The sequence below is a fragment of the Stegastes partitus genome, unplaced genomic scaffold (genome assembly GCF_000690725.1).
Source record: "Stegastes partitus isolate 25-593 unplaced genomic scaffold, Stegastes_partitus-1.0.2 Scaffold3759, whole genome shotgun sequence".
Taxonomy (NCBI): domain Eukaryota; kingdom Metazoa; phylum Chordata; class Actinopteri; family Pomacentridae; genus Stegastes; species Stegastes partitus.
The window spans coordinates 1,442-13,395 of record NW_007581490.1 but is presented as its reverse complement, the minus strand read 5'-3'; the positions used below and the strand labels follow the sequence as shown (position 1 = coordinate 13,395).

The window sequence follows — 11,954 nt, the reverse complement described above, 5'->3', positions numbered from 1 at the left end:
TAAAAATGTAAATTTTCAAGTACAATCATTCCTAATTTTTTTTTTCCTGCTCTGATATTTACTGTTTACAGATCTTAATGTAAAATTTGGTATTTTTAAAGTGTTCAATTTACATAAACAGTTATTTACTGTCGAATTTAACAGATTACAGAAGAGTAGAATATGAGGTTTAATACTGTAACTAGACTTTCCCATAATTTACTGTACCTATATAGTGTCGTCACTGTAATCAACATTAACTGTAGTTGCCTCTAAATCACAAGATTTTCTTCTTTTAAAATGTATATAATGTAAATTACAAAAACATACCGTCAAAAAACAATGTGTCTTTATGGTCCAGAAATAAGATATATTAATTCTGTTTAACAATTAAACATGCATCTACCAGTAAAGCACCTAAAACAATAAAAGATATGTTACATTTTTATGGATTTGGAACATTTATTTAAAGGCAGCACTGTAGTCTATAAATATATATGTTTTAGAAACCAAGGAAAAACTATTTAACTTAATATATTTTAAAAAGGAATAAAAATCAACCAATTTAAAGTTGTCAATGATGTTTAAAAATCAAGTTGTCAGTCTGAGGAGTGCTTTAACTGTTGTACAAACACTTTTTGCTCATTTCACACCATCGTTTTGTACAGTAACCTGCTGTTAACTGTCATTGTTGTTTATGGGTCCAAAAAAAGCATCAGGTTTTATAGTTTTTAACTGTATTCTACTACTGTGAGGATTTGGCTGTAGTTTTTACAGCAGTTCAGTTTAATCCATAACAAAGCATCATATTTTAAAGGCACTTCATGTATTTTTCTTATTATATTATGTATATGTTGTACAATACAAAGTACAATATTTTCCTCTGAAATGTGGAAATCAATGTAAAAGAAGAAGTATGTGAGACTCCACGACAGGTTTCAAACTCTAGTGCCCAGAGGAGGTTATGTCATCCTGACCTCCTCTTCTGTTCACCAGAATTTGCTGAGTCTGCTGCTTATTTATATACATGAACACAGATCGTTGGATCTGTGGTCAGAAATTAGGGAAGTTCAGAAAATCTGATGTGAGTCAAAAGGAAGGAGAGCAGTTGGTGTCAATGTACCTCAGTGACTAATTCAACAGTTTGCTGTATATCTAACTGTACAGTCAGGGTTTAGGGACACGTGCACAAAACGTTCAAACAGCAACATGCTCGTTGCACTTTAGGTGGAGGACTGAAGACGCCTGTTAGTTTTAATAAAATGTTCTTTTCTGTTACTAAGATTAGCATCCTGTATGATTGTTGGAGTTTTCTTACTGTTTGAAAGCAATTTCTGTGTAGTTTTCTCATTTAGGTTTCCCTCCACTCAGTAGTTAGTAAATTGCTGAGCGGAAATTTCAGAAACTCGTGCATCATCTTCGTTTTATACCATCGTGAGAAGTGCAGTGTCACATAAGAGCAAGTTTTTTATACTAAACATTACAAATCAAGTTGTGTACATGCTGCAGATGCTTTATTTGTTCTACTGTGAGACTTTCTGAGAACCAAACACTCGACCCAACACATGATGCAGAGTTTTGATCAACGCTTTCAGTTTCTTCCAGCACAGCACCAAGCACCACACACCTCTGTGAAAGTGTGAACTTTACAAGTTTTAAAGAATGTGATGGAGCTGTTGTACTGGATTGGATTAGATTGTACCTAAGAAAAGAGCCAATGCAGAGATTTTACACAAACGTTAACACTCAGATATGTAGTAAAAGTCAGTAAAAGCACTAAGAGGTAAATGATTTCCCACAGCTGATATCACTCTAATGAACGTCTTGCTTGTTTAAGCAACAATCCTGATCAACCTCTTTGTCAGTTTATTGAGCTTAAATGCCAACATTTTACATTACTGCTTCCCAAATGTGTTGCATTTCTCTCAGTTTCACTCCTTTAGCCTCTGGATAACCGTGGTGCATTTTTATTATTATTATTATTATTTTTTATCCTTTTCTGATTCTAATCGACTAACTGAACAAAAGTAATGAAAATAACTGATAGCTGCATCCATAGTAGACTAAAAAAAACTAAGAAACACCCACATCCCAGGGCTGTTGCAACACTAAATGAATACTGAACAGCATATCTCAGTTTTTATTTTTTTTCTGCTACATGTACATTTTCGTGCCTTTATATCAATTTTTTTTTTGGTCACTTTAATCTTTATACATCTCTATTTTATAAGCCTCTTGACTTTTATCCTTGCACAAGTTTTGCTTCTTCTTTGCACTGAATACACCTGATTTTGTTGTACTTTTTGGATAATGACAATAAAGATTCTGATTCTAGCTCTTTATATTGTGATATGTTTTATTTCTGTTGCACTGTGACTTCATTCTTTTCTCTTTATTCTTAATTTCTCTCTTTAATTTTATTTTGTTGGTTTACATGCTACTTTTTGTGGCGTCTTTTTGTTAATTCCATCTTTTATGTCTCATATAAAAGCAGTTTGATTATAAAATGTCCTCTGATTGTACATATTAACCTCTCTTGCATTGAATTGTGGCCAATTTTGGTGCAATGTGTGACTGTTTTTTTCAAATTGTGAGCGCTGACATGCTATATAAATCACTTACAATCAAGTGCTGTTCAGAAATATTCCAGAAAATATCAGTATATCATGCAAAACAGGCTGAGGTAAATCCACCTGAGCAGTAACCTCTGACCTTTTCTAGAGGCTGTGCTGAGTATTTATCATTGTTTTCCAAACCCGCTGCTCTCAGGACCCAGACAGACCTTCTGCAGGTTACTGTTCACAGACTGTGTCAATCAGAGTTTCACTGAGGGGGCGAAAAAATACAATCAAACCTCTCCTGAGCACCTTTGGTCGGCACTTATCAGAGCAAACGATCCCAGCTGCTCCCAAAGCCTCTGTTCCCACAGATACCCAAAAACATCCGGAGTCGAGAAACACTCCGACCGTAAATCTGTCGGTAGCGATCGCTGTCCTCCACCCGGCATCCCGCAGAGTGCCGAGGAGAGACCTTATAGAAAGGATGAAGCATTAAGGACGGAGGAGAGGGCGCAATTTCAGTTTGGGGATTTTCTTTTTCCACTTTCTGATAACAAAAGATGATGTTAATCTCTACTTTTCCCTCCTCTTGTCTCCGTCTGGCTGCTCTCCTCCATCAGCCGGCTCTGGCTTTATCTCCTCATAAATAAGTTGAAAAGCTGAGAGTGTATTAAGTAAGAAATCCTGTAGAGTCACTCCTGTGTTTTATTTAAATATGAGGCCATATGCTAACATGACTGTACATTGCAGGTTCTTAAATTGCACAGACATTATGTTAATTATTTAATCCTTTTAAACATGTGTGACCTGATCAAGATGAAGGCATTTAGAGAAAAAAGCCTGACGTTGATTCAATCCACAGAAATCAATGATGTACTTTTGATTTCAGACAAACAGCAAATAACAGCTGAATGAACTGACTGTAGTGGTTCTATGATAGCGTTAGAATACCACAGAAGGGCTGCATTGTTAATGATAAAGGCATGATCACCTACTGTTTGCACTGCAGAGGTCTAATATTGAATCAATCAAATCAAATCAAGTTTATTGTCATTCTGCTGTACATACAATAGTACTACAGGCAAGATGAGAGAGAGTTTCTTCAGGATTCAGTAATAAACACGTGTTTGCATGTCTGGATCAGCAGCTCAGCGTTCTGACAGCTTGTGGAATGAAGCTGTTGATCATTCTGGAGGTTCTTAATATATTAGGCTCACTAATATTATGTTGTATAAAAAGTGTAATTTCCAACATTAATCCTCTCAATAAATGAGCTTTAGTGTCTTTTTTTCCTACACAAAGAGTCTTTTATTAACTGGATTATATTTGGATTGTGGAAATATCATTTGAACAAATAGAACTTTTATCCTTTAATTGGATCCACATTCATCTGATTATATCTAGAATTGTGACTTTGGGGTCTTTTTTTTTTTAATTTAAGGCACTTGTGCGCTAAATTAATGCATTTTTTTTAGTTCATTTAATCACAAAAAGTGACGATTATTCAGCAGTTTGTTACCTTTGATGGACAACAGTACTTATAAAGCTTTTACAGAACAGGTTCTTATTTATTTTAAAACAGCGCTCACATTTCAATGTGTACATGAACGGAATCACTGGCTGCACACACATTCTGTTTTAAAGTGATTTTCAGTGTTACTGATGAAACCTACAGTCTTCATTCTGTGTAAAATGGAACGCTGTCCTGTAACAATTTCTGTTTCAGCAGAATGTCTAAAAACTAAAATAAATAACTACTGAGCATGTTTTGTAAATGACTTTGTCAGGACTGACATGGCTGCTTCTGCTAGTAAATGTAGATTTAAAAATCTGATTTCCAGCTGATTATAAACAGGAGATAACTTTATTAAAAGACTGTATACCTGATTAAATTTACCATTTAACCCTTACATTCTGTTTCAGGTCAAATTTGACCCATTCTGATGTTTGACATCAGTAAAAATACCCTAAACGTCTTTTAGCATGAAATTTGCTGACTTTTCCTAAAGTGACCCAAAATACACAAAAATGAAAATATTTTTAAATGTTGTACTTTTGTCCAGGTGGTAAAAATGTTTGTACACTGAGGCTGTTTCAGGTCAAATCAAAATGGATTTTAGATCCACCAGTGTGGGTCAAATCAAGGAAAATGGTGGTTTTAGGGAATCTTGAAACTGTGAAGCTGTACAAACCACGTTTTATACGTATTTTTTATTTTCATTTATTAATGTGACATAGGCTATTTAGACGTTCTAAATAGATATGTAGTTTAAAATTAGGTAAAGACACTCACTATGAGGGAATCCTTGACAGGAATTCTTCACAGTATGGTTCAATTCAAAGCTGACCATATGACCAAACTGTGAAGGCATAAAATGTGAACAGTATGTCAGGGTTAACCATCTGAACCCAAAAGCCAACCAGTGGGATTGAAAGGGTCTGTTTTCTTTTCTTTCTTTCTTTCTTTCTTTTTAAATGACACCATTTGTGAGAGCAAGAAAGTGCAGAAATGGTGTTTTCCCACATCCTGGCTTGTTAGACCGTTGGTCAGAGCGCAGGGTCAGCCACACAAGAGCCTGGAGCAGATAGAAGCTCCAAGTCAGCAGCCAAAAACCTCAACCATCAACCAACTACTGCACCCATCCATTAATCATTTGGTCTGATCATCAGAAGATGGTGAGAAATGCTCATCACAGTTTTCCAAATCTCAAACTGACCTCTTATAATATGTTGTTCTGTCTGGCCAACAGTCCAGACATTACTACAAAAAGAGCTGAAGATATGACGTGCAGTGTAGAGTGAAAAACACCAAGTGTGTACAGGTTTTTAAAATGCGTAAATAATCATTCTCATGAAGTTGATCTATAGCATGTAAAGCCATCATTTGTTTGAGGTACTGTGGGGGAAAATGCTGCATGTGTTGAATTGAGTTTTGTAAAACAATTAATCAGACAATGTAAGTTTCTTTTTTGTCTTTTTATGGCATCATAGCTTTGTTATACTGTACAGCAGACAGTTTTAACTTCCTCTTCTTCTGTTCATGGTTGTGCTGTTTGCATAGAGGTGGAGGACTTTAAAAAAATGAGAGGCCACAGTGAGTAAAAATATTAAAGAGTCAATGAACCCACCAGATTGTGCTGTTTTGTCACTTCTACACTCTCAATCAACCTCGTGTTCTTTGATCCACTTTCAGTAAGTAACCCCACAGCTCATGCCTGATCTGTGGCCTTGCTGTTCACCTCTGTGCTGTGACCCTGCACCCATCTGGCTGCCGTCCAGGCCTGCAGCTGTGCAAACAGCAGAGGGCGCTGTAAGCCCGTCCAATCCCTCCTCTCCCCCACTACAGCAGGAAGAGGACACCTCCATCCAACTGCGGTACCCATCTGATTCCTTTAATTGCTTCCTTCCTGCAGTTAATTGGTGCCAATCTGTCTATCATCAAAACCCGAGCTGCGTTACACGGTGAGCTGGAGTTCTTCAACTATTTATTTATTTTTTATTTTTTTTGCGCGCTCGTGTGTGTGTGTGTGTCAGCCTGACCCCACAGTGTGCAGATATTTGGCGTGTCCTTGTTGCAATCACCTGTTCCAGCCAGTTCAGAGCTGTCAGTGGCTGCAGAGGTGAGCTCCTGCACCTGTGAGCGCTGTTGTGAAATCGCAAGCTTTGCATCGATTGTGATCAAAAAGCAAAGCTGTAGTTTAAATAAAATCAAATTTAAAAAAAAATCTTACTTAATGCACTTTTATGTCGCACGTGCGCACCAATCGTGTTGATATTCGCTGCGACACTCTGCGGATCGCACGAGACAGCTGTGTGTTGTTTGTGTATTTCGGGCGGTGTAGTAGTAAAATAACCTAATTATGTGTCACTACTACTCACATTAGTATTTTTTGCATGCAGTCAATGGAAGCGCTACTCTACTATGACCCCTCCCACTTTAAGAGGCGAAGTAGATCCCATGCAAATGTGTGTATTTGCGCGTAAAAGTGGCCAAATATCCTGCTGCATGTGAGTGTGGATCAAACTTTACGCAGCGTACAAAAATGCCCCCGGTGGTAAAAAGCGGGGGGTGTACATTTAGACTGTTCTACATTCTCAGTGAGTGTTTCGCGGGAAAAAAAAAATGCCGAGCGGAGGGACACAGCGGAGGAGGAGTTGGGGGGGAGTGCTGCGGCCGCTTTTATTGCGGCCGGCGGAGCGCTCAGCTGTGATTCTCACGCTGCTCATGACAGACTGTGCGTCGTCGACACACCGGGTCGCTGCTGCAGCCTCTCTGCCCTGCATGCATGCTTCAAAGCCTCTGCAACGCCTCTCTGGAAAGGATTTAATGTTACTGCCGCACTGGAATAACTTTCCTGTCCCCTTTTTTGCGCGCCTCGGGTCGATTGCGCCCCGTCTTGTTTCGCCCGCAGTTTAAAATCTAGCAGGTAAGAAGCACTTGGAGCTGGGTTGGTGCAGGTTCCCCGCTGCAGTTTAGTTTAAAAAGAAAAAAAAAAAGAAAAGAAAGAAAAAACCGGACTTAGTTTGACAGCGAAGGTGGCGTTTAATGCGAGTCGAGCACCTGCTGCAGCAGCAGTGGTGCATGCATGCACGGCGTGCAGACAGGGTCGGTGTTTTGGAGTGAAGCATGTGATGTTGCTTACAGCTGCTCTGCTTTGAAGCCCCGCACCTTTTTTTATTTTTCCTTCTTCTTCTTTTTTAGAAACTAAACTCTTGTTTCTCCTTCAGCTAGCTTCACGATAAGGAGAGAACCAGCGCAGACATCATGCCGCTGAATTCAAGTTTGGCGAGTAAAAACTACGACTATGAGTACGACTCTCTGCAGCCGTATTTCTACTACGATAACGAGGAGGAGGATTTCTACCCTCAGCAGCTTCAGCCTCCGGCACCGAGCGAAGACATCTGGAAGAAATTTGAACTGCTGCCGACCCCTCCCCTCTCCCCGAGCCGCCGGCCGTCCCTGTCCAGCCTCTTCCCCTCCGTCGCCGATCAGCTGGAGATGGTGACCGAGTTCCTGGGCGACGACGTGGTCAACCAGAGCATCATCTGCGACGCCGACTACTCGCAGACCTTCCTCAAGTCTATGATCATCCAGGACTGCATGTGGAGCAGCTTCTCCGCCGCGGCCAAGCTGGAGAAGGTGGTCTCCGAGCGGCTCGCTTCCCTCAACGCGGCGAGGAAGGAGCCGGCGGCCGGCGAGAGCGCGGAGCCCGCCGGTGCTGCCGCCGCCGCAGCTGCCTGGAGGCTAAACAGCAGCTACCTGCAAGACCTGAACACGTCCGCGTCGGAGTGCATCGATCCGTCTGTGGTTTTCCCTTATCCGATCGCCGAGACGCCCAAGCAGAGCGCAGCGTCGCCGCCTAGTAAGGATTTGGGGCTGGACACGCCGCCCAACAGCGGCAGCAGCAGCAGCAGTTGTAGTGACTCAGGTAAGCTGTGAACATGCAGACACACCCCTCTGTGCTCTGTGCAATTAGTAATTTCCCTCTACTCAGTGTGCATGACACAGAGCTCCATCCTGCACCGTTAAACTTCACTGTTCTGAGCAAAACGAGGCTTTACTTCATGTGATCTGCAGTCAGGAGGTAGAGATGTGCTGCCACTTCCAACCATGTCATGCTGTAGACTTGCTGTGAGATTAGCCAGAGGGAAGGGCTGCATGTTAAGCAATCAACTGATGTGGAAGGAGAGTGAGGAAATGGACTGCAGAGATTGAAACCCCCTCCTCCCTTATCCAACTGTGTGACTGATGCCGATTGTTTTTGCTGTTTTCTTGCAGAAGATGAGGATGGAGACGATGACGAGGAAGAGGAAGAGGAGGAGGAGGAGGAGGAGGAAGATGAGGAGGAGATCGACGTGGTGACGGTGGAGAAGAGGCAGGCGGTAAAGCGGTGTGACCCCAGCCCGCCGGAGAACAGGCATCCCAGCCCGCTCGTGCTGAAAAGGTGCCACGTCTCCACCCACCAGCACAATTACGCCGCCCATCCATCCATGAGGCACGAGCAGCCGGCTGTCAAGAGGCTGAAGCTGGAGAGCAGCAGCAGCAGCAGTGGAGCAGCAGCAACAGCAGCAGGAGTAGGAGGAGGCAGCAGTGGCCACAGCAGGGTCCTCAAACAGATCAGCAGTAACCGCAAGTGTTCGAGCCCCCGGACGTCCGACACGGAGGACTATGACAAGAGAAGGACTCATAACGTGCTGGAGCGCCAGAGGAGGAACGAGCTCAAGCTGAGCTTCTTCGCCCTGCGGGACGAGATCCCCGAGGTGGCCAACAACGAGAAGGCGGCCAAAGTGGTGATCCTGAAGAAGGCCACAGAGTGCATTTACAGCATGCAGACGGACGAACAGAGACTCCTCTCACTCAAAGAGCAGCTGAGGAGGAAAAGTGAACTTTTAAAGCAGAGACTCGCACAGCTGCAGAGCTCTCGCGCTTAAAGTTTGAATCATAGACTTTTTTTGGCCTTTTTTTTTTTGTTTTGTTTTTTTATGCAAGTTCAAGACTTTAGGGTGTACAGTTGTTGTTGCATGTAAATGCAAAATGGATAAAGTTGTTTGGAATCTTGCTTGATTTCAATGTTGAAACTGCCTCAACTGAAGTTATGGGTGGATTAAATATTTAAAAGTTTATTTTTATTAATAAAATGTTAAAAACGGGGCTATCTTGTTGAGGGCCCACACTAAAATATAAATTTTTATGTTTTGTATATAATTAATATTTCCTAAGAAAATGTATTTTTGGATCTCAATTGTCTGGATGTTCAGACCCAGTGTTTGTTTTTTCCATTATGTTCCTAGATTCTTTTTGAAATATAAAAAAAAAAAATGTTACTTCTTGAAGTTGTGGCCTTGTTCTTGCAATGAAAAAACTCCATCACAGCATAAACAGACATACACTCACATGGGTGGGGTGGGGTACATGATGCAGTGTGGGTGCAGCCACATAAATGATGCATTACTGGGACAACTGACAAGGACAAGTCATTTTTAGGGGTGATGATGCACAGAAGAGGCACTGAAAGTTAACAGAGAGGGTTTAAACACTACACTTGAACATGCAGTGTCTAGCATATGAACTCATGAAGGAGAAGGTAAGCTAATTTATGCATTAAATAAAGCATTTAAACTCCCACTGTAGAGCTTTTTAACCTGAAGAGAGAAGATTTTCTCATAAACGACACAAAAGTGAAGAAAATTCACTTATTTCGTGGTCATGAAAGGGAAATACGCCACCTGAAATGCTTCATAAACTCAATTTAAATCCAATCTATGTCATGATTTTGACAGTTTTGGGAGGATTGTGCACTGAAAGCTTGGAAACTAGAGTAGAATTAGTTGCATGCTTTGAGAAAAATGGCTGATGAGGTTGGTTCTTTAGATTATTCACTTGGTGTAGTGCAAGAAAATAGCAATCACCTTCATTAAAGTTGCTATTAACACAGTCTAAACGTGTATTTTTCAGCAGAAAGTACCATTTTCTGTGATATATTAGAAAGAAAACCCATAAAAGGGTAAAAAAAATAACATTCTAAATAATAATAGAAAATAATAAACAATAGCAAATAAATCACAACAAATAAACTTCCCAGCTGATTCAAACAGAGCTAATTCTATCATATGCTTGCTGTCACATATGCGGATATGATTGATCAATCTGGGTTATTATTGATTCCGTATCGAGTTTTCCAGTCTAGCCGTGACGTCACGCGCTGTATCCCGAGCGCTCCCCTGAGCGCGTGGTCCTGGTCGCGAGCACATGGAAGTGAGGTCGAGATTTGTGTCTGAGAGACGATCCACGAGAAAAAAAACGGAATATAAACAGCGTAAAGCGGCGGCAGAAGCAGCCCGCATTGCCCGGTAAGAGCTCTTTGTGTGCTGCATTCATCGTTTGCTAAAACTAAACCTTTATTTATCTGCACACGCAGCCCTGATGGGACTAAAACAGCAAAGTGGATCTCTTTTATCTCCCTGTCTGTCTCATGAAAACTTCCATTGAATCGTAACCGTGGAGGTGATGTGGCGTTTGCATCGGTTTAAATGTGCCTGGAAAACTATTGTTCTCAGGACAAGTGTGATTTTGTGTCTGGCTTCGCTATTGTCTGTCCAACTCCTGCTTTTAATGCTGCAGAGTTGGGAGCTGGAGGTGTTTAAAAAGCACGTGTTCTCTCAGCCTATTGTTGCTTCAGGTGACCAGATGCCTTCTTTATGTTCTGTGTTAAAGCTCACGTTGTAGGAGAAGCTGCTGCTGCTGCTTCATGCATGGCTTTATGTCTGCTGTCAGTGTGATAGTGCAGTTAACATGATCAGGAGAGAAGATAACAAAAGGCATCAAGTCATGCACAGAGTTCACAGGCTGCTGGATGCATGGCGTGGAGCTCGCTTTTGTGCAGCAAACAGCATTTCTGTTTTATTTTCCTTGTTTGTGGATAAATACGGTTTAAGATGGTGGAGCAGAGGCATGTGGTGCAGCCACACTGAGACATGGGAGCACCACAAAAGATGGGATTAGTGTGGCTTCATTGTGTGGACTTTCTGTGTGGGCAGGGCGACAGAGAGGCAGCAGTGAAAGTGTGCTGACCTGACGCTGCATGTTTAAGTCCTGCTGTACAGAGAAACACCAAATCTGTGTTTGGAGGAGGAGTTCTGAGGTCTGGCTGGTGGTTTACAGGTGTTAGCCGACATGTAGGACACACGGATAGAACTGGGCTAAGTTTGGTTTTTGTTTCTCCATCTCTTGCTTCCAAAAAGGTGCCAATTAAACCACATTTCTGTGGCTGCACGTGCGCTGAGGTTCAGCCCAGTTTTATTTCACCCTGATGTGAGTTCATCTGCAAATCACAAAAATCAGGTCCACACAGGGGAATCATCGCAAACATTAAGGGACTCTGCATTCATGAGACAGGTGCATATGAGGAGCTTTTGTAAAAGTTTCAAATGCGCTCATACACACTGTCTGATTTGCAAAAAATACACGTATTTGGTTCGGTGGTAGTCATTCATCAAGCGATCTTAAATCCAGATGGGGACCTGGTCATATTATGTCATATTAATGGGGCAGTTAGAGCCACCTGATATTTAATATGGCTTCCCTTTGCACCAAACCGTCTGCCAGTTTACAACTGAAATGTCACAAACAAATCTATTTTTAAAAGATGTTCAGGAGTCTGTTTGAAACTGTATGGAGTTATCATCCAGGATTAAAACTGAACAACACTAAACGTTGTGCATTCATCGGGTTTCTCAACATTCTCAGTTCCTCGTCAATATTTCCAAATAATTCTCGGTTTGAATGCAGCTTTTTAACTTGTCACTGCTTCCTCTCATGTACAAGCAGTAGATCTGAGTCCCAAAGCTACAAGCGTCCCATTTGTCCTAAAGATATAAGTTTGGATGTTTGTAAACCCCACAAAGTTGTTTAATAGC

General features: G+C 41.4%; 1 protein-coding gene across 3 annotated transcripts; it reads left to right on the top strand.

Moving 5' to 3' along the window:
- The first annotated feature begins 6,746 nt into the window (after window positions 1-6,746).
- Window positions 6,747-11,705, top strand: LOC103376274 (transcriptional regulator Myc-like). 3 transcript variants are annotated; one of them, XR_521291.1, is made up of 4 exons: window positions 6,747-6,964; window positions 7,266-7,966; window positions 8,317-9,358; window positions 11,692-11,705. XR_521291.1 is itself a non-coding variant. In XM_008306656.1 (3 exons), exons 2-3 carry the CDS (start codon window positions 7,303-7,305, stop codon window positions 8,967-8,969), a joined length of 1,317 nt encoding a protein of 438 aa, XP_008304878.1. In that variant the 5' UTR covers window positions 6,747-6,964; window positions 7,270-7,302; the 3' UTR covers window positions 8,970-9,371. The 3 variants fall into 3 exon arrangements, 2 of the variants coding, with proteins under 2 accessions (XP_008304878.1, XP_008304877.1); XM_008306656.1 differs by lacking the exon at window positions 11,692-11,705 and having other exon boundaries at window positions 7,270-7,966; window positions 8,317-9,371; XM_008306655.1 differs by lacking the exon at window positions 11,692-11,705 and having other exon boundaries at window positions 8,317-9,371.
- Window positions 11,706-11,954: the final 249 nt, after the last annotated feature.

Bases quoted from the DNA above. Each gene is read 5' to 3' on its own strand.
- LOC103376274 (XM_008306656.1), top strand. From the start codon at position 7,303: ATGCCGCTGAATTCAAGTTTGGCGAGTAAAAACTACGACTATGAGTAC. The intron at 7,967-8,316 runs GTAAGCTGTGAA...GTTTTCTTGCAG, and splicing joins CAGCAGTTGTAGTGACTCAG to AAGATGAGGATGGAGACGAT.